At 37.1% G+C, this 22,087-nt stretch overlaps 2 protein-coding genes across 5 annotated transcripts; one reads left to right on the forward strand and one right to left on the reverse strand.

Annotated features, from left to right (window-relative positions):
- Positions 1-281: 281 nt before the first annotated feature.
- Positions 282-2,294, reverse strand: LOC110787976 (protein FAR1-RELATED SEQUENCE 8-like). Its single transcript, XM_021992611.2, has 2 exons — positions 2,136-2,294; positions 282-1,907 (listed from the first exon to the last, which is right to left on the reverse strand). Exons 1-2 carry the CDS (start codon positions 2,292-2,294, stop codon positions 282-284), a joined length of 1,785 nt encoding a protein of 594 aa, XP_021848303.2.
- An 8,008-nt stretch (positions 2,295-10,302) lies between these two features.
- LOC110787973 (agamous-like MADS-box protein AGL11) lies at positions 10,303-21,417 on the forward strand. 4 transcript variants are annotated; one of them, XM_021992609.2, is made up of 9 exons: positions 10,303-10,444; positions 11,233-11,445; positions 19,393-19,468; positions 19,873-19,934; positions 20,037-20,136; positions 20,225-20,266; positions 20,449-20,490; positions 20,593-20,753; positions 21,008-21,417. In XM_021992609.2, the coding sequence occupies exons 2-9, from the start codon at positions 11,264-11,266 to the stop codon at positions 21,009-21,011; spliced, it is 669 nt and encodes a 222-aa protein (XP_021848301.2). In that variant the 5' UTR covers positions 10,303-10,444; positions 11,233-11,263; the 3' UTR covers positions 21,012-21,417. The 4 variants fall into 4 exon arrangements, with proteins under 4 accessions (XP_021848301.2, XP_056683231.1, XP_056683232.1 ...); XM_056827253.1 differs by having other exon boundaries at positions 10,327-10,444; positions 19,390-19,468; XM_056827254.1 differs by lacking the exon at positions 20,225-20,266 and having other exon boundaries at positions 10,327-10,444; positions 19,390-19,468.
- The last annotated feature ends 670 nt before the right edge of the window (positions 21,418-22,087 follow it).

Consider the following 22,087-nt stretch of genomic DNA (forward strand, 5'->3'; position numbering starts at 1 on the left):
AACAAACCTTTGATCACTCATATCTGCCTTGTCTTCATCCATGGCCTTTTTCGCCATGGCCTTAAGATAACTCCGCACAAACTGTAAAGGTATGTGTTGCGATCCACATATCCTTTGAAGAAGTGATTATAACTCTCAGAACGTTGGGTGGTCCGCATGCCAGCCCAAAAAACATCTTTCGTATACGCTGGAATCCACATATGCCTCTCGTTATACATAACTTCACACACAATAAAGTCTAGTTAGTTATCATTATTAGTAAACAACAGAAATTATTATTATTAAACAACAGAAATCATTAGTATTAAACAACATAAATCATTATTATTAAACAACATAAATCGTATTTTGAAATTTATACCTTCCAACCATTTGTACTTGTCATTGTACTTGTCATTCTCTTTGACGCCGTAGTGAACAATGACATCATTCCAACTCTTTTCAAAAGTAACGGGATCACCGCTATCATATATTACATTCTCTAGTTCAGCCTTCAAATCTTCATATCTCTCATGCTTATTCAAGTATTTGGGGAACTTTTGGAGAATATGCCACAAACACCACCTATGTGTTGTACCTTTCATGGTCTCCTTCAATGCTCTCCTCATTGCAGCATCCGGATCAGTTAATATCGCACTAGGAGCTTTGCCTGACATGCTGTTTAACCAAGTGGTAAACAGCCATGTGTAAGTCTCTGCAGTCTCGCGAGAAAGCAGTGCACAACCAAAGACTATCGTCTGCCGGTGATGATTCACACCGCAAAAGTTTGCATACGGAAGACGGTACTTATTGGTTAGGTACGTGGCATCGAAGACTACTACATCTCCAAACTCTTCGTACGCTGCCCTGCTCCTCGCATCAACCCAAACTATGTCTTGAAGACCACCTCCTTCCACGTACCTTTCCATGTGGAAGAAGTTCTGATTATCCGTTGTCAACTTGTTAAAGTAATCAACCATTGCCCGGGTATCACCACCACTTAGGTTCAACTTCACCTCTTCCCTGTTCATCTTTTGAATGTCCCTTGAATTACATGGCAGATTTTCCTCTCCGTCCCTGTCCTCGGCCAGTATTTTTATTATATCACTATTGCTGATACCCGCCTTAGAGCTATTCTTAATGAAATGTACCAAGTGTTTCTCTCTTTCCAGTAAATTGTGTTTCCTGAAAGCAGGCACATACCTGGATTTCCTCGGTGTGGGTTGGTGATTCTGATGGTCCAACATCACTCTCCTAATAATCCAATCACCCTTTTCATCTACACTTGCATACATTTCAACTGGACATCCTACTTTTTTGGATCTCCTTGCCTTAGCCGTGGCACTCTGAATTTGCTTTGGTAATTTGCTTCGATCTTTGTATTGCTTTGGTGGAGCTGGTTTTCCAGCGCACTCACAAGTCCAAGTCCCACAACGCCTCACTTTTATATCACTACCCTTCGACGCCCTTTTCAAACTACTAGCGGTTCTGCAAATCTCAAATCCCTTTTGCCTTGCATAGCTAAAGAGATAATCATGCACTTCTTCATATGTACTAAATCGCATGTTTATCTCTGGAGGAGCAATTTCTTCCTCATCCCCAAAAACTGTTTTCACAATCTTCTTCTTCGGAGTCTGATAAGGTTCAACCGTCTCCTCATAAATATAATCCTCTTTTACTAGCCCAACAATCTCATCCCCATTACAATCCTCATTATCATAATCATAACCAGTCTCCAATTCATTACACTCATCATCTTCCTCATTAACAGGAAATTCATTACACTCATCATCTTCCTCATTAACAGCAAATTCATCATCACCATTATCATCATCATAACCAGTCTCCAATTCATTACACTCATCATCTTCCTCATTAACACGAAATACATTACACTCAGCATTATCATCATGGTGATCATCACAATACTGCAGTCACATAATTAATTATCAATTAACCAATTAAACTAATATAATACTAATTAAATAACCAATTAAACTAAAATGCAATATAATATACGGCAATCCACATAATTAGTTAACTAATTAAATAACCAATTAAACTAATTAACTAGTTACCAAGTAAATTATAGTCATGTTTATCAAGTCAATTACCAAGTAATTAGATATCAATTTTAAATCAAAACTCAGACTGACCTCTTCAAATACTCTGGCACCTCCGCCGCCGTCGTATCCGCCGTCGTATCCTCCGCCGCCGTCATATCCTCCCCCGACGATCTCATCACCTTCGTCGACCATCTCTAATCTCCTTCTCGCCGGCACTATCGAATACTCCGGCCAATACGGGTCGTTCATCATGTAACTTCAATTTCAATTTCGCGACTCTTCGATTTCAGTTACTTTCTCTCTCTAGGCTTTGAAGGAAATTGGAGAAGAGGAAGGGGGAGTGGATTTCGCGATTCACGAGGTGAAATATTTTTCCCGCTCATCAACGGCTTCCCCGTTACAAATTTTTACTACCCCGTTTTCCCTTTACCCCCACCTTTTTACCTTACTTTACTTGTTTACATTTACACGTCATTTTTTTTTAATTTTTGGGCCGCTATTTATTTGCCCAACCAATAGCCGCTATGTGTAAGTAGTTCCCCTGTGCCACACGTACTGCCACATCCCACAGATATACGGAGTAATGACATACTTGTAGTTTAGGTCATCATAGTATCATACAGATAAATGGTTTAAGTAATTGTTTCACCATTTTCGAAAAGAGAGAGAAAAAAAAAAGAAACATGAGAGGCCTAAGTTTTCTAGAGAGAGAGTGAAAACCCTAAGTTGGTCTAGCCCCCTTCACAAGCTCAAATTGTTCACAGATCTAAGTTTTGCCTTGCAAAACTCTTCGTCTTCCTCCTTGTCCTCTTACCGGAAAGAGATTCCCCAAAAAATCTCTAGACTAAGCCTTAATAGGGGTAATTATGGCTTCCTTGGCAGCAGATTGGTGCCTCGTTTGTATCGAGGTGTTCTTCCTCTTTTCCGACCTTCAGATTGCCTTCTTCAGCAAGGCAAGATTGATCCAAAGGTGGAGATCGATGCTGAGTCACTAGATCTTGGGTTTTTCAACAATAATGATGATTTAATGGGGTTAATTAAAGGTTTTACTCCACTAATGCATTTTTACCGTCCTGTTTGGGCCAATGGAGGAGCTTATCCATTTGCAGGAGCAATAAGATTTCTTCTTTTTCCAAAAAATGTCGCAGGGAAGTCCTTCTCTATACTCTTCTTTGCCTTTTCACTCCAATTCTGTCATTTATTACTTGGGTTCGCGTTTTTTCAATGCTTGCTTTTTATTGGTTTGTGTTTCGATTTTAGCTGTGTGATGATTACTCAGTTGTTGCAATTTATTTCTGGCTTTCTAGATCCTTCTGTGGTTGTTTTCAATCTGATGTGGTTTTTTCTTGCAACCATTAGTATTCTTAAGTCTTTAAATCAAGCCTATAAATACTGGTCTTTTTTCCTCAGTAGTAGCACCTTCTCCACGTTTTCCAGTCTTCATCAATTTAGCTCTGTATTTTCTCTTTGTGTGTTTGCAAGATCAAACTTCCAAATTTTAGTGAAAATTCCCAGTTTCAGTCCTAGTCTTTGGGTTTTAATGTCTAACAACCCTGTAGTGTCTAGCTATGCCTCACTTCTTAAGAAGAACCCTTCTCCAGTTTCCAATGAATCTCAACCTACCAGCTTACCTAGTGATCCAGGTTCTTCCAGCTTCTTCAGCCACCCCACCCATAGCTACTTTCTCTTGGGAGGTAGCAGTCTTAATCATGATTCCAATCCCCCACCTAAGGACAGTTCACACAGTAATGCACCACAGGTTCCTGGTTCGAATAGTGCCACCATCACCTTAGATGCCCCTAAACTTGACAATGAGCAAGTCAAGCTTATGGAAGCATCCTGTCTGTTTGGGAAAGTATGGGGGGAATTTGTGCCACAGGCTGCTGTTATAGCTAGGATGAAGAAAGGCTGGTCCTTTTTGAGGGGTGAGGTTTCTCTTAGGTTCATTGGAAATGGTTGGTTTCTCATCAAATTTTCTAACCCCCTTGACAAGGATGAGGTTTGGGAGGGTAGACCTTGGTTTGTGCAGGGTCTTAATTTTGTTCTTTTGCCTTGGAGAGCCTCCTTCAAAGCTCAGTTTAGCTCCATTACCCATGTGGATCAATGGGTGAAAATCCCCTTTCTCCCTACTGAGTACTGGACTTGGCACTACCTAAACCAGATTGCCAGTTGTGTAGGTCAACCCATCAAACTTGACAAATTCACTTCTGAAAACACTGAAAAGGGTCAGTTTGCTAGAGTTTGTCTCAACCTTAATATAACCAAGCCTGTGCCTAGGTCTATCACTCTTAACTTTGGTTATGATATCCAGGAGTACTTTCTGTCTTATGAAGGTGTTTGGGAGGTTTGCCCTCTCTGTGGTGATCCTAACCACTTTCTGAATGCTTGTCCTAAGAGGCCTCCTCCCTGTCTTGAGCTGGTTGTGGCTCAACTGGATGAGGCAAAACTGTCCATGGGGATGCCTGGGGATAGTGGAGGACAAGCCACTCCTTCTGACTGGTTGGCTGTGGTGCCAAGAAGAAGAGCCAAGCCCAGGAGTAATACAAGGAAGTCCCATGCCAAGCCTTATCATCATCCTCCTCCTGTCCAGACTAGACCTTTACACTCCCCTTCTCAAGGGTTGGGTGCTGGTTTGCCTATCATTCCCCTTGCCAACAGCTTTCAGGGTCTGCAGGATTTCCAAGTGTCTACTGGAGACACCATTACTCTCAATCCTCCTGCAGTTCAACCCTATGAGGATATTCTGCCGGATTTTGACCCTCTGGAGCTTGCTCCACTTGGTGTAAAGGATGTTCAGGGGGATGATGAGCTTGATATGGACTTGGAGATTTGTGATGGTGATGGTTTTGATGAGAATGACCCAATATTTTCTGACTGCGCTCCTCCCATGGAAACTGAGAACTCTAAGAGAAGGAAGAGAGGTGATGGTGATCTCTCTCCTTCTCCTTCTGCTGGTTGACTTGTGTGTCTCCTTCTACTTCCTTTTTGATGTCAATTATCTCAACACATCTTTTTGACCAGTTTTTACTGGTAGTTATGCCTTTAGGGTTTAGTAGTGACATGCTTAGCTTGTTCTGCTGGTTTATTGTCTCCTACAGGTTCTTTTTTTTCTGTTTTTGTAAACCTGTAGGTAGCTTCTTAGCTAGGCATACTACTACTGTAGTTAATCAGCTTCAGCAATCTTGCATTGTGCCTAATTGTAATATTAATGATATTTTGACTTTAATGGATTTTGTTCTGTGTTGGCTCTCTTTATTTCGTTGTTTGCCTTGGCTTCATGTTATCTTGGACTTTAAACTGTGGAACATTTCTTTTGCCTTGATCAGAATCAAGGTTAGACTTTGGACCACCTCTTGGTTCCCTTTCAAATGGAGGAACCTAAGTTTCAGGAAGCTCTTTGCTTGGTGCCTTTTGGTTGAGTCCAAAGATAGCCATTGGTTCATCTCCTATGATGTAGTAAGAAACATTACATGTTTCCTACCTGAGGACCTTTTTGTTCTAAATAACCATCACCACCTCATGTCAATTTGGCTCCTTTACTTGGTGTCTTGGTCAACTGTGCAAATGTTGTTTAGAAACTTCTGGCTAACTCTCGCTTCTGTTTTTTGCATTCTCAGTTGGTATTTTACTCATACCTTCAATGCACAAGTATGGCGTTTCCACTCCTGGACTTCGAACATTTTCTGCTCCTTCTCCTGGAATGTCAATGATGTTCCTCTAAACTTTGTTTATGTAATAAGCTTTCCTTTTCAGTACAAAGTTGTTGCTTTAATTCGTTTGATCTTAGCCTCCATTGCTTGGGCTAACTGGAACCGGACTTTGTTCCGCTTTGAAACGTATGGGCTAAAGGCCTTTTACTTATGCTAATTCATAATTATGAAAATTCTCACATGGAATATTCAAGGAGGTAAAAAACTCCAAGCAATTGGTGATATCAACCACTACATCACCACCTTTAAACCAGACATTTTATTCATTCTTGAAACTATGACGACAAATTCCACTAGTAGAAATGTAATCAGAGGTTTTCGTTTCCAAAAACATATAATCATCAACCCTATGGGGCATAGTGGTGGACTTTGGGTCTGCTGGAATAACGACTCAATTCTGGTTCAAAACTACACGCTTGTGGATCGGTGTGCTCACCTTAACGTATTATATAAACCAACTAACGACCAGATTCTAGTATCAGGGGCATACTTTCCCGCTCAAAACCCAGACAAAGACCCTTTCTAGGAGTCAATGTCTACTTTTTACGAAAATATCCACACCCCTTGGATTCTAGTCGGCGATTTCAACGAACTTTTACAACCTTCAGATAAGCTCGGGGGTAACCCTGTCACTCTAAACCAATGTCAAAGACTTCCCAGATTTATCAATAGGACCATTGCTACAGACATCGCTTGTCTGCAACAGTCTTTCTCCTGGAAATCCCAATCCCACCCAGGATTATATCAACGACTAGATCGAGCCATTGCTAGCACTAGCTTCGCCCACAAATTCCCGAATGCTTTTATAAAGTATGGTACCTTCACGAGCTCAGACCACGCCCCCATGTTCTTCGACACAAACTCAGAGGCGTTACCGTCTAACAGAATCTTCAGATTCCAGAACTCGTGGACTCTGTATGAAGAACCAACTAAAATTGTTAAACAAAAGTGGAACTCAAATATTCAAGGTTCGAGATTCTTTAGAATAAGAACCAAACTCTCTAATATTAAAGATGACCTAAAATTATGGGCCAAGGAAAGATTTTCCCATAAAACCATGCAACTTAAAGCAAACGCAGAGAAAATCCAAGAATTGGAAGATAAACTGATTTCACAACCTTTCAACCCTATATGGAAAAATCACCTTTTCAGAATGCTAAAGCAACGAGAAAGAATTCTTATTCATAGACAGTATGCCTGGAAAAGCGCAGCAAAGAAAACCTGGCTTAACCAAGGTGACAGGAATACCAGATTTTTCCACCAGATTATGAAGCATAGAGCGGCTAGAAATCATATCTACAGACTCAAAAATAAAGACAATGCATGGGAAGAAGGTCAGGAGAATGTTCAAAAAATTCTTTACGAATCTTTTAAAGACAGGTTTAAGTCCTCCGTCCAAAATGGCAGGACTTTTAATCTGGATTTTCTGCCACATTTAGTTACTAGTGCAGAGAGTGAAAATCTAGTTGCCCCCTTCTCTGATGATGAAATCAAGGAGAGTTTCTTCAGTATGAATCCACTTAAGGCTCCAGGATCAGACGGGTTTGGTCCGAAATTCTTCCAAACTTACTGGAAAATTATTGGGCCAGAGATCTCTTTAGCGATCAAGAGTTTTTTCTCTCATGGTCATCTACCGCCTTTTCTTAATCACACATTGATAGCCCTTATCCCTAAAAATGACAATCCTGAGAATCCCAACCACTTTAGGCCAATCAGTCTTTGTAGTACGATCTATAAGGCTATCTCTAAACTCCTAGTCACTAGGCTAAGCCCTTTTCTTAAGAAACACATTAGCCCCTTTCAAAATTCCTTCACCCCTGGTAGATCAATTCACGATAACCTCCTGCTGGTACAAGAAATTCTGAATGTTTTTAAAAAATCAAAATCGAAAACTGGCTGGTGTGCGCTTAAGCTAGATATGGAAAAAGCCTACGATAGGATAGAATGGGACTTCCTATGGGCAGTTCTAGACAAATTGGGATTCCCGGCAACCTGGATCAACTGGGTTAAAGCAACGGTCACAACAGTATCTTACTCCCTCAAAGTTAATAACGAGACGACCAAGGTTTTTACCCCATCTAGGGGCTTAAGACAAGGCGACCCTCTTTCGCCGTATCTCTTCATCATCTGTATGGAAGTCTTTATAATTATGCTTAACAATGCTAGTACGAGGCTCAGCCAGGGACTGGGGTTTAAAATTGCTCCGCAGACCGCTAAAATTCCATGTCTTATGTTCGCAGACGACAGTCTACTCCTTTGTAAAGCCACAAGCTCTGCTTGCCATAACCTTCTAAAAATCATTACTGATTTCTGTCAACTCTCGGGACAACTCGTCAACTTCCATAAATCGGCTATTATTTTCTCAAAGAATATCACTCATTCAAAGAGAGACTCTCTTGCTAGCATTTTCAACATGACAAAATCCATGTCGCTGGGTAGATACCTGGGCGCCCACTTCTCGGGATTCACCCCCACCAAAGCAGACTATCAACGCATTCTGCAAAAAAATGAAAACCGCATCAACTCATGGCAGGCCAATTTTCTGTCTAAAGCAGGAAGAATGACTCTCATTCAGAGTAACCTCGAGTCGCTTCCAGCCTACATCTGCTCCTCCTTCCTGATTCCGCAAAAACTATGTCATCAAATGGATGTTTTTCACCGTCAATTCTTTTGGAACCAAAACAGAACAGGGAATGCAATCCCTCTTATCGCCTGGAAAAAGGTATGTCAACCCAAGGAGCAAGGGGGTCTCGGCCTACGAAGAACTTATCCGCTAAATAGAGCCTTCATAGCTAAACTCGGTTGGAAAGTCCTAACAGACGAAGATAATATGTGGGCTAAAATTATGCGTAAGAAATATCTCCAAAATAACAATTTTTTCTCAGCAAAAAAGAAATCTAGAGACTCGCCTATCTGGTCCAATATTCTGAACCAAAGAGAGATTCTTAGAAAAGGTATAAGGTGGAAACTAGGGAATGGAAACACCATTAATTTTTGGAAAGACAATTGGATTGGTCAATATGCCTTGGCTGAATTTCCGGGTATATCTACGAATCTTATTGACTATAGTAAGACGGTAAGCTTTTTCATTGACGAGACTAAAAACTGGGATATTGCAAAGTTATATTCAGTTCTTCCTCCTGATGCTGTCCAATTGATTAGAGGAATTCCTATTCCTGTAAACAACCTACAGGACATTCCCATCTGGGGCTGCACAAATTCTGGGGACTTTTCAGTTAAATCTGCAACCTGGCTTGCTCACGACCTCCCCAAAACTGACGACAAATGGAAGTTTAGATGGATCTGGAAGCTTAATTTAGCTCCGAAACTGAAATTTTTCCTTTGGCAAATCTGTCATAAAAGTCTCCCAACCAAAGAAACGCTTTTCCATAGAAAAATCATTCCTACAAATTGCTGCCCAAGATGTAATCAAGCTAGCGAAAACTTAGATCACCTATTCCTCCATTGTGAACACTCAAAAAATGTTTGGACCCACAGACTCACTAAAAACTGGCTAGATTTCACCTTCCCTATGACCGATTTTTTCAAAACCCTAGACTACCTCAGACGAAACCAGGTTGCTCTTCGCAAATTCATCAACCTATGCTGGATTATTTGGAAGGAACGTAATGCCTTAGTTTTCTCCAACACTAAGGTCTCTACTTGCCGCTGTTTCTTCAGAGCCCTCAATACCTTTAAAGAATGGGAACTCATAATCCTTATTGACTCTCATCAACTTAGAGGTACCCATTTCACCACTCATTCAACTACTCCTAACCAATCATCCACTTCTACCACCATACTTGTGAGGTGGTTTCCGCCTCCCACAGGCGCCTTCAAACTAAACTTCGATGGTTCTCGCAAATCTTCGTCAGCAGCAGGAGGAATCATTATCAGAAGCAGCACCGGGACTGCTATCGAGGCTAAGGCTTTCAATTTCGGCAACTCTCAAGTCTATATGGCTGAAGCCCTGGCCCTTCACAAAGGAATCCAAGAAGCAATAAGACTAGGTATAAAGGATATTCACATCGAAGGAGATAATCTTCTAGTGATTAACTCTTTAAAAGGTACTTGGAAGCCCCCTTGGAAACTGCAAAACATTATTCATGACAGCAAGATTCTCCTTCAGCGTTTTGACTCAGCTCACATCAATCACATATATAGAGAAGCAAACAGAGCAGCAGATTGGATTGCTAATGTAGGTCATCTTATTTGTAATCCTATGTGTATTTCCCCGAACTCCAGTCCCAAGTTAGACGAAATTGTACAGAGTGACTACTTAGGCTACACCCTTGTGCGAAGGGGTACCTAAGTTCCTTTTTCTTACCTTTTATAAAAATAAAAAAAAATAAAAAAAAAAAAAAAAAAAATTGTTTCACCATTTTCTCATTCAATTGAGATGGACCATCACAAGGGCAAATTAGTAATTAAAAAAAATTCCAAAAATAGGAAGAATTACACCTGCAAAGCACTCTTTCTTAGGTCCTTAACTTCTACGTCACCTTGCATGCATTTAGTAAAAAAGAATCTCCCATTCAACGACGTCGTTTTCTTTTTCACATCTAGGGTTCCCTTTCATTCACTCAGGACCTTGGAATTCCTGCCTTTTCTTTTCTTTAAGCTCAGAAATTCTGAATTCTGTCTCTTAAACTCTCACTTCTCCTGTCTGTTTTATTTTCATTCCCCAAGGTTTGTCTTTTTTTTTTCCTTATTATTTTTTGTTTTTCATTTAATTAATATAGTTGAAATTGAAAAAAATTCAAACCATTTTATAGGTTTTTCTAATTTTGCAGATCTGTTGAGAAATTAATACAAAAATATAAAAATACCCATTTTCTTGATAATTTTAATTTTGCTTGATTCTTCCAAAAATAGTATCTATAAAATCTATAATTAGATCTACTCCTATTGTATTGTTTCATTGTCATGATGTGCATGTAAGACTAGCTACTGCAAATATGTGCATGAGATCTGTCTTACTCCGTATTAGGTTCACATATAATTATAATTATGCTATAATCTACACTTTCGCACAAAAAAAAGCTATATTCTACACGTTTAATTCGTTTTAAAAAATATATATATAGTTAGGGCTAATATTATGAAATAGCTAGATCGATCTAGTGGTTTCTTCTTACCCGTGAAAAATATGAATAATAACCATGTTGGCATTTTGTTGATCCTAATAACCTAATTGAACCGCAACAAATTAATTTGAGTTTTGTGCACACTTTTTATACTGAAAAATGAGCTATAAGTTGAGTTTTGTGCACAAAAAATAAAAATAAAAAAAATTTATCTAGAAGTAATATATTTTTATTTTGCTAATGAATTCCATCAGCTGGAAGATGGATCTACACATAATTAATTTGTATACTTGCACTACGTAGTTAGTTGTTAAATATCGATTATTTGGTTTTATTATGAAGTATGAATAATGATGTGAATGTTAGAAAAATGTTAATTTATTTGTGCAGAAAGAAAGAAATCAGAAATCAGAAATCAGAAATGGGAAGGGGGAAAATAGAGATAAAGAGGATAGAGAACACGACGAATCGGCAGGTTACATTTTGCAAGAGAAGGAATGGGCTGTTGAAGAAAGCTTATGAGTTGTCTGTTCTTTGTGATGCTGAAATTGCCCTCATCGTCTTCTCTAGCCGCGGCCGTGTCTACGAGTTCTCTAATAACAAGTACGTACATATATACACATTCCTTCTCCTTCTCGATCTTGATTATATGTATGAACAAAATTATCTTTTCTTAAGAGAGTTTGATCAAGTTTTATTAAAGGGGTTTTTTTTAAATCCCTTTTTAGTTTCTCCGTCCCTTAATACTTACACCGCTTTAATTTCCTTTTCGGATCGTCCCTTAATATTTGCACCACTTCTATAAATGGAAATTTTTATTAATATTATTTTATTTTTCACACTTACCTATTAACCCACCTACACCTCTACTCCATATAAAAAAATCATTTAAAAATTCACACCCTCACTCACCAATCTCCACCCCTTACACATTTCACACTAACTATATTAAAAAAATAATCCACTATCAACTAACACTCATTAAATTAATAAGTTAATTTAAGTGTCTTAAACTCCGTACCGGTCAATCGGTGCGAATATTAAGGGACGAAGGAAGTAGTTGGTAATTTGACATAATTGATTTTTTCTAATATTGGTTTTTTGGGGGTTGGTTGGGGGGGGGGGGCACGGGGTCTTAATCCTGCTACTAGCACAAGGACTATAAATTAAATTCTGTTAATCTATAAAGTAGAGGAAATTCATTAATCAACTAACTAATTCAATTATTTTATCCATAATGTTTTGATCTAGTTTTAAGACCAAGAGCTTGTGTACGGTAGGTTAAATGTTCTTATCTCCCCTTAAAAAAAAACTCATTAAATTATTTTGTAATAATTTGTCATTCATTTCAAAATGTATCATTAAATCGATCTCTTTGTTATCTTATTTATGACATTAGTAATTAGATAATCATTTGATTTTGAATGGGTGAACATCAGTGGAATGGCGTACCTCTAGTTCTGACCGGTACTAACTACGGAGTAGCTTTTTCCCCCAAATTTTTTGATTTAATAATATGTGTCGGAGTACTTTAATTGGTACATATAGGCGCCACACAGGTTATTTGTCATCAGAATATTTTTATTATCAATGCAATATTTTACTATGAAAATATGTAAATAAGGTACTCAATATAAAGAAGGAAATAAATTATAATATTAAGATTTTTATATCTTTTTTTATAACATGTATAATAGGTTATATAAGTTAAATAATTTAGTTTTCAATTTAAATCATGACACATAAGCATGACATGACATCATTGTCACACGGCTTAAAGGTCGCATGTTGCTATATTCTGTTATTATATTATACATATTTTAACTTTTTTTATATAAGTCTATTTCATATTCATGGATCAATTGCTATATTCTGTTGGTTGTTCCAGAAGTCAGAATAAGTTAATGACATTTAATTTATCATAGATCTAAACAACCTACCTTCAAAAATTAAAATGGTACTCAGTCGTTTATAATCATAAGGTTGTGTACTAATTCACCCAAGACCGAGCTTGACCTGAACTCAAAAGTTAGACTATTTGGATACACTACAACATATAAGATCAAAGAGGGTGAAAAATATCGCCCTCTTTGATCTAAATCTCGCCCTTTTAGGCTATTAGGGCGATTTTTAAATCGCCCTCCCATCGCCCTGTTAGGCTCGTTGTATTAGCTTAGCAGGGCAAGCAATATTGTTCGCCCTTTTTGATTTCAGTCAAAGAGGGCAATATTTTTCGCCCTCCTTGATTGAAATCAGAGAGGGCAACTTTTTTTCGCCCTCCTTGATTGAAATCAGAGAGGACAACTTTTTATCGCTCTCTTTGATTATTTCAAGAAGGCACACTCTTTTTGCCCTTGTTGACAGGAATCAAGAAAGGCACCCTATTTCGCCCTATTTGATTGAATCAAGGACGACTTTTTTTTGCGCCCTCTTTGCTCTAGTTTGCTTTTTTTTATTTCTATTTCTCTTTTAAATATTAGCCAATACATCAAATAAATTAACCTACATGGGATTCGAACCCACATCTTTGCGCATTTGCACAATGCTCTCCCATTTGAGCTAATAGGTTAGTAGTGCTACTTATTTATTAAAAAGGAATAATTACCAGTCTCACTGCTGTTTCAAAGGCCACTGGAGCCAAAATCTGGACAGAAATTAGCCCTTAAAGTCTCAATGCTGTTTCACAGGACACTGGAGCCAAAACCGGCCAAAAAAAATAGTTAGTGGATGCATAGTTGATAGTTGCATGCGTAATGCATTGTGCTTAAAATATGGGATTCTGGAGTTAAACTGTACAAGGAACAGATAGTATATGAATTATGATTCACAGATAAATAGAGGGAATGGAGTACTGGACTGTGATAAAATGGTGCTTCCACCCAATCCTCTGAGTGCAATAGAGACAAACATGAAGAAATGTATAAAGTGCAAACACACAAAAACCCCGAGGGTACAAAGGGATAATACCTCTCGAACAATATTTTTTCCGTGTTGAATTGGATGCATCCCTGTCAAAAGTTCTAGAAAGACAACTCCAAGGCTGTAAACATCGCTTTTATCTGTCAACTTGTGGGTCAAAAGTACTCGGGATCAAGCCTGCAAATGACATCAAAGAAGATTAGTTCACCGTTTTTACTCCATTTTTCTTTAGAATCAATTGGTGCGTAAAGGTAGCAGCTACTATGTTATAACATATAATATTTTACAGCCTCTGAAAACTGCACTTCTTTTACACTGGAGAATCAACATGGTAGGCTTGTTAGAACAACAACCCACAGTGGAGATATTTCAGTCTACTGAATGTCGAATTATATACCTCTGCATCAAGAAAAATGCATCTAATATGTACAAAACATAATTTTCAAGTTGGCTTCAAAGAAAACTAGACCTGACCATGAAAATATCCCAAACAGAATGAAATTGATTTCAGAGAATCACATAAACATACATATTGGTGTCATTCTATATGTCTTCCTCCTTAGTTACGTTAACTTCTAAATGCATCAACAATAATCCAATTATGAGGGTGTACTTCTGGTGACCTTAAGCAACCGGGTTAGCAGATTAAACCTCCCAATTCCTACCTCCAGTACCCCCGCTAAACCCTACCTCCAAAACCCAACTGACTTTGACAAATCCTTCGTCGTACAATCACTCGTAAATCATCTTAAAACTTCTATTTATCAGGATTTCTTACCAGCAAGAACAAAAAAAATCCCAAACATGAGAGTAATTCAATAAGCAGTATAGCTTCACAAGATAACAAAATATTGATGATTGAGAACAATATACTAATATACCTTGTCTTTTTCTTAGGTTGTTGAGTCGTAGAGTCTAGTTGCGATAATGACGATTGAGTGTCTAGATTGATTGTTCTTTCACCTGCAAAATCAAAATCAATATCAGAAGCTCCACAGAATGTGGTTAGTTTACAGATTCTAATAACAAAACCAAAAAGGCAACCGCTAATCAGAGTATCAAAGTGTGGTGGTTCAAGAATACACAAGTATCCTTCATTTAACTTGGACTTTACTGTTTTACGTCAATGAGATACTACGGAAGGTGTAATGTAAAATTGTTTCCATTCCTAAGTACATTATATATTATTAGAAATCAATTTGACAGTCTGCTTGTCTTAGCTTCTAAAAATTGTTGACAACCCGGGTACTTTTTCTTTAAGCCTACAGATTTCAGAAACGTACTTACAACTAAAGACTCTCGGAGTAATTTGTTTTAGGTCAAGCAGAGTTTAGAGCTTACACTTAGACAGATATGTGCAAGACAGGGATGAGAAAAGTTCTTAAACCCCAAAAGATAATCATATAAAAGGCCATTGCACATCACATGAACAGGTAACTTATTAGCAGCAGTTCCCAGCAGAAACAACAGACTGGGTTAGACCTAATTCAAAATGATCAGAACTGATTGAATTTTTATATAAACTACTAGACAATAGACTTGGATATACTAGGATTCAGAATAGACTGCAGTCATGTAATCATTTGTTCTGATGGCTTGTGCTCCATTTTCTTTTTCTTCTAGGAATTTTGTCTCAGCTTTAAGTTCCCGCTGCAAGTTATGAAATGTGGCAATAATCAAGGATCAAATGCAACCACATGAACTAACATAAGTAGTTTTTGTGTTTTTGGTTTTGAGATTATAAAAAGGGTACAATATAGGTTATGCATCAAAGAGGGTGTTTACAACTGCAAGATTATTTTCCATAGCCGCAATTTCAATTGGTGTAAGTTCAGACTGAAATAGAAGACACAGTAAAAGGGTATATAAGAATGAAAGCAAGTTAATCTTCTTAGCAGGAGTACGCGTTTAAGGCCAAAACACTTAAAAGCGTGTAAATGTTATCTTTCACTCACAAAATTAGTAGCATTAGGATTAGCTCCAGCTTTAAGCAATCATTTGATATTCTCTATATTAGCTTCATGTACAACAACAATCAAAGGTTTTTCTCCATGTAAACCAAGATACGGGTCAGCACCATTCTGCACCAAGTATAGCATGAGTACCAGCAATCAGAAGATGAAAGATAACTTCTAATAACTGAATAATCACAGGTGCTAAAAGAAGAATACTTAATATTTCTGCCATCCTAATTAAAGATATGAGATGCTTTTATATGATACAGAGTTAGTTGCATTCCTAAAGTAATCATAAGTTGATTGAACTTTGAAATGAGGACATATATGAACTTCAATCATGTAACATTTGTACTAAGAAAAAATCAAATAATTACCAGGACATCCTTTATTAGTGTGTTGTACTTTGGATTTCAACGACAAGGAATCAACATGCGCGCAAATTAGACTTTAGTGTGTTATTCCTATTTCTCAAAGAGCACACGAGAACATCAAAACCCCTGCCAAGTACTTGGTCAACGCAGAATATAACAGAGAAGGTACAAAATTTATATTGTCTAGAACCAAAGTTAGCCAACCAATTACACATCTAACCAAACAGCAAGCTCTTGTCACTAACTCCAGTCAGCTTGTTTAATGGTAGTGCCACTATCACAAGTACTACTCACGAAACTTGATATACAAATAAGAAATAACTACTGCTACATTTACATAGAAAAGATTATTAAACCTAGAAATCCAACAATTTTGTACCATGTTGAGAAGCTCAATAGAGTACATTCACCTAATTTTATCAACTGTAAACATCTAAGGCTAATATTTAGATTACAAAAGCTTGTTCAAACTAAAACCAAACTTATATCATCCAAAACAATCATAATCAAATCTGCTAAAAAATTCATAATCAAATATCCATCAACAAAATTCAGATAATCTCAATAAAATCAAATAAAAACAAACATTAAGGTTAAACCTAAATCATACAAAACAGCAAAAAAGATGGCCAAATCGTCCAAATTACAACAAAAAAAACGCAATAAAACAGAGAACTGGGCAAATAATGATGAACTAGAAAAAAAAAACTATATGAAACCAGTAATTTGCTTGTATATCTCCTAATTCGTCACTTAGGTTCAAAATTCAAATACCAGCTCACACAAAAAATACGCAAAGAGAAGAAGAAGTTGAGCAAATACCATACCACACGGACTTCGGAGGAGCTTCAGATATGAGCAAATACGTGCGATTGGACCAAATTTCAGGCGAACTCGAGCAAATTTCAGCGAATTCAACCAAATTTCAACCAAAACACATAAAATTAGGGTTAGCGAAATTGAAGATGGAGAGAGAGAAAAACTAAATTGAAGATTTAGGGGAGAGAAAGGGAGAAGAGAAGTTAAATTGAAAATTTAGGGAGAGAGAAAGCTAAATTGAAGATTGGGAGGGGTTTCATTTTGGGATTTCTTAGGCTTTATTTGGTTGGGAGGAATTGGAAGGAAAAGAAAAGAAAAGAAAAGAAAGGAAAAATAACGTTTCTTGTATTTGGTTCAAAAAATTATATGGGAAGTGAAAGGAAATGAAGGGAATTGGAAGGAAAGCTCACTGTATAAAAGTTTCACTTTCCTTTCCTCCCAAAATTGGAGGAATTTGGAAGGAAAGAAAAATTAAATCTGTCAAACAAAATATTAAAGCTTAAACTCACGTTTTTTCTTTCCTTCCCTTCTCTTCCTTTACTAATGTTGTACCAAACATGGGATTCCTATCATTTCTTTCATCGTACCAAACATGAGAAAATATATTTTATTTCCTTTCCTTTCTCTTCTTTACTCTTCCCTTCCGTTCTCTTCTCTTCCCTTCCTTTACTAATATTGAACCAAATAGGGCCTTAGAAAGAGAATTTGGGGAGGACGGAAAGAATAGTAACTGGTTCCTAAGCGCTGAAGTTTCAAAGGAGTTTGGCATTTTATTTTTTACTTTTTTTAATAAATTGATCAAACAGGGCGAAAATAAAAATATCGCCCTTTTATTAACATCAAAGAAGACAAAGACGGAAATTTGCCCTCTTTGTTATTATCAAAGGAGGCGACGTACGTTTGTCCTATTTGATTTGTTCTACTAGGACGACCTTGTAATTGCCTTTTTTTTTTGGAAAAAATCGCCCTATTTGCCACTAATTCTTGTAGTGATATTCCCTATCCAAAATCCTAGTCACGCATATATAAGGTGGCTGGACTCACGCAAAATCCTATTCATGCATATATAAGGTGGACTCACTAAAAATATTATAATTCGCATAAGCTTAAGTCTTGGATATCCCCTACTCATGTATTTTTTTTTAGTGCAAATGAGCCACAAGGGCGGGAATGAGAATCGATCCCAGGATAACCTGGGATCGGGATGGAAGCTCTAACCAAATGAGCTATCCATTACTCTCGGACTCATGTATATGGATCTGAGTTATAAGTCGTAAGATATGATGATTTTTATTATTGTATCTTAGGGGCGTAGTCTATCTGAATATTCCCTAATTACCCATAAATCTAGCCTCGGTTTGATTTCTGTTCATGTCCTTAACCTGATCAGTAACGTACGTGCTTAACATGCGTATTATCTGTATGGATTTTATACCAATTGCATGTTGTTTCAGTGGTGACTGAGACTGAATTTGGTAGGTAGGACCTGTTTTCGATCCCCTGCAATAACAACTGGAAGGGGACTGAAACCTATCCACCCAAAACTCGCCCCGGATCCAGATTAACCCTAAGGGTGAACCGGGTGCTAACACCAAAAAAAAAAACCTGTATGGATTTTATTAGCGATAGATTTAGCATAAAGTCAATAAACCCATTACTTAAAATTATTAACCTATTGGTCTCACGTCTATTAGACGTTCCCGTCCAAAATCTAGTGATTAAGGAATAAATCTAATCATCCAATTAAAAGCTCGATGCAAATGGATCCGATATGTCAAACTAGTTATGATTGAACAAGAAATTAAAGTAAAAGGAAAGAAAAAAAGAAATGAACAAAATTGACTACATACGACACCAATACCATGCATATTTCACCAAAAGAGTAATAATGACCATATTTTGATGCAATAATTTTAGGGTTTATTTAACCTTATATATTTATGTGTTAAGTAGTTCCATCAAGAAACTTACTAATTGGAGAGGTAACTTCCTTCCATATAAAAGTATTTAGCATGCATGCCATATGTTCATAATTTGACATAGAAATATATACTTTGCTTCTTTCACTGGTGGAAATACAAATATATATACAATGACTTCTTTGTTGCTTTTTTGTAAGGCTTTTTTCTTACATCTTCTTCTTTCCTTTTCTAGCTTTACATGCAAATTACAGCAACAATGAGGGCGTACGGTACTAAATAGTAAATAGTAAATAGTAAAATATATGATGCATTTGCATATAATAGGAAATGATCCATAGATGAGTCAAAATCCAGAGTTTGGTTTTACTAAATTGATTCCTCTTGACATATATGTACTGTACAGTGTACACCATCAATCAATCTTATAGGACAATTTTTTACTCACATTATTAATAAATAACTAAAAAAAATAATGACTGAAATAGTTACATGTAGCTAGTGTTAATGAATCATCGTGATATAATGTATTTCCTTTTGTTGTGAAATTAATTGGTTTAGCAGCATAAGGTCAACAATAGAAAAGTACAAGAAGGCAAATTCAGATGGCACAAACTCTGTCACGGAGATTAATGCTCAAGTAAGCTATCTTATTATTTTTTGAGAATGAGTATTTGTCACTTGTTAATTCACTCTTCCTCAAAAATCCATCTTCATTTTGTTAACTCAAATTGCGTAGTAACAACTTAATATGTTGCGGCCGGCTTAATTTTATAATTTGTAATAATGTTTAATTAGATATAAAAATGATACAAAATGTGTATAAAAACGTGAAAAATAGAAAATGAATGAAACATCATTAAAGAACGGAGAGGAGGCAGTATATTTTGTTTCATTCATATATTTAACAATGCGCGCAAGATCTAGAACACTTAAAAAAGGTAGGTATTAGATGGAATTGCATTTTACTTTTGTATATAGAATGTTGAGAACAACTCTAGTCTAACTCTTGAAATTTGTCATAATTTTGTTGGTTGTGTCAAGTTTTACCAACATGAATCTGCAAAGTTAAGGAACCAAATACAAATGATGCAAAACTCCAACAGGTATGATATGCTTGTAATTAACTACTAGTAATTACTAATTAGTTGTACGTGGTTTAGATGCATTGGTTGATTTATGAAAAATGCATGGTGATGATTAAACAGAAATCTAATGGGTGAATGCTTGAGTTCCTTGACTGTTAAAGAGTTGAAGCAAGTTGAGAATAGGCTTGAAAGAAGCATCTCAAGAATCAGATCAAAAAAGGTGAGAAAAACAATTAATTAATGCAATGAAAATTACTTAAACATTCAATTCATGTCATGTTTCGGTAACGATTAATTAATCAATACAGCACGAATCGTTGCTTGCTGACATGGAATTCCTACAGAAAAAGGTAATGCCCAATTGCCCAACCCCACTAGATGGATACGTAAATCAGTAGTTGATCGAGTTTGTATATTGTATGGGTAATTGTTTATGGCCGGGAATGTCGTTCTTATGTCAATGTCGATGTCCTTTATAACGTATTCCCAATTTATTCAATACACCTGATTCAGTTTAATTATGTGGTTATAGGAGGCAGAGATTGAGCATGAAAACTCGATTCTCAGAGCTAAGGTACGTGAAAATGGCATATGAACGTACCTGTCAATTAAACCGTGACTTCACTTAAAATGTCAACTGATTCATACATACATTTATCTAACTTTGGAGTTTCAGATAGCTGAGGTTGAAAGGCTCCAACAGCTAAATATGATGCCAAGCGAAACATTGGATTTTGTCCATCCTTTTCTACCACGAGATGATCACATTCTTGAAGAAAACATGCTGCAGAATTGCTCTCAATTTCCTAATAATGACAGGAAGCTTTTTCACCTTAGGTAATACCACTTCTTTTTTGGTTAACACTTACCACTTACCACTTACCATTTACCAGTAGTAATGGAAGCTTAATTATAATTAAGAAGAGAAACACATATTTGAAAAATAGGGATACAGTAATAATACTGAAACAATTAGACACCGAATCTGATTCTAGTGTTAGAACTCACAACCCAATGTACCATGTTAAAATTACCCCAAATTCAGATTCTTGCACTTCCCATTAACATTCATACTTATTCTTAATTTGCAGGTGAATCGAAAAACAAATGTACCACCTGATCTGCACAATTTCATCTGAAAATTGGAACTTGAAGCTTCTGGTTTCAACTAATAGAATGCCTTAGTTGTAGCAACAGGCATTACTTTCTACCACACCAGTCTACTATATATTTTTATCATTATAGGCAAAATAAGAGTTTCATAAACATGACTAGCTTACTCCCTAACATATATTAGCAAGACAAGATTAATAATAATTAGTATCTGTTGAATTTAAGGCCCTCAGAAATGTTGCCTCTATGCTTTTGTATGCCCACTTGGATGTACAATGAAAAGCGAAGGCTAACGTACATACAGACCAATTTTTCAACTATACATGTATGATGTTAATGTATCACTCATTTTCAATGGGACAATTGTGTATGTAGTATTACTCTCCAACCCTAAGCTAGTGCACTAAATTTGACTCACCAATATTGGCAACTGTCGTGTTTAGTATTGCTTAAGAGATCCATACAAAATACAACATCTTTTAACTTCTAAAAAATGATAAATTTCTAAAAATAAATAGTATTGTGTAGTAAGCAGTAAATACGAAATAAGTATGAACCAGAAGAAGACACCAGAAGATGACCAACCTCCTAGCATTAAGCAGGCAATTTCCATCTCCATACCCACCATAACATTAGGTCAAAGTAGGTAGCCCACACTGGGAGACCATCCTCATCGATATGGTTCAAGATCTCTATAATCCACTTCTTTAGGGGGCGAAGAAAGAAGTGAGTTGAATCTGTTGGGCCACCCATTCTTCTGCAAACAGGCTTAGCCCTAGGTGTCACGGTCCGAATGTTTTGACACCGGATCCGTGCGGCGCACTCTTGCCTATTGACGGCAAGGATGCGAGCCTTGTGCGGAATGAGTGTCTTGTGACTCGTAGGGGCACGAGTAAGCGTCTGATTCTAAAGGGGCACTCTTGCCTATTGGCGACAAGAGCGAGGGTCGAACGGGGCGCTTGTGTGCGCACACCAAGCACAAGCGGGACCGACGACGAGAGTGTATCCGTTTTGCGAGGGACTTTGATGGGTCTTGGAAAGCTTAAAACATGCGAAAG

Source organism: Spinacia oleracea, chromosome 4 (assembly GCF_020520425.1).
Source record: "Spinacia oleracea cultivar Varoflay chromosome 4, BTI_SOV_V1, whole genome shotgun sequence".
NCBI lineage: Eukaryota > Viridiplantae > Streptophyta > Magnoliopsida > Caryophyllales > Amaranthaceae > Spinacia > Spinacia oleracea.

Excerpts from the sequence above, each read along its gene's own strand:
- LOC110787976 (XM_021992611.2), bottom strand. The coding sequence starts at position 2,294 with ATGAACGACCCGTATTGGCCGGAGTATTCGATAGTGCCGGCGAGAAGG. Across the intron at positions 1,908-2,135 it reads GTGCCAGAGTATTTGAAGAG|TATTGTGATGATCACCATGA; the intron begins GTCAGTCTGAGT and ends ATGTGACTGCAG.
- LOC110787973 (XM_056827253.1), top strand. The coding sequence starts at position 11,264 with ATGGGAAGGGGGAAAATAGAGATAAAGAGGATAGAGAACACGACGAAT. Across the intron at positions 19,469-19,872 it reads TCACGGAGATTAATGCTCAA|TTTTACCAACATGAATCTGC; the intron begins GTAAGCTATCTT and ends GGTTGTGTCAAG. Across the intron at positions 20,137-20,224 it reads CAAGAATCAGATCAAAAAAG|CACGAATCGTTGCTTGCTGA; the intron begins GTGAGAAAAACA and ends TAATCAATACAG.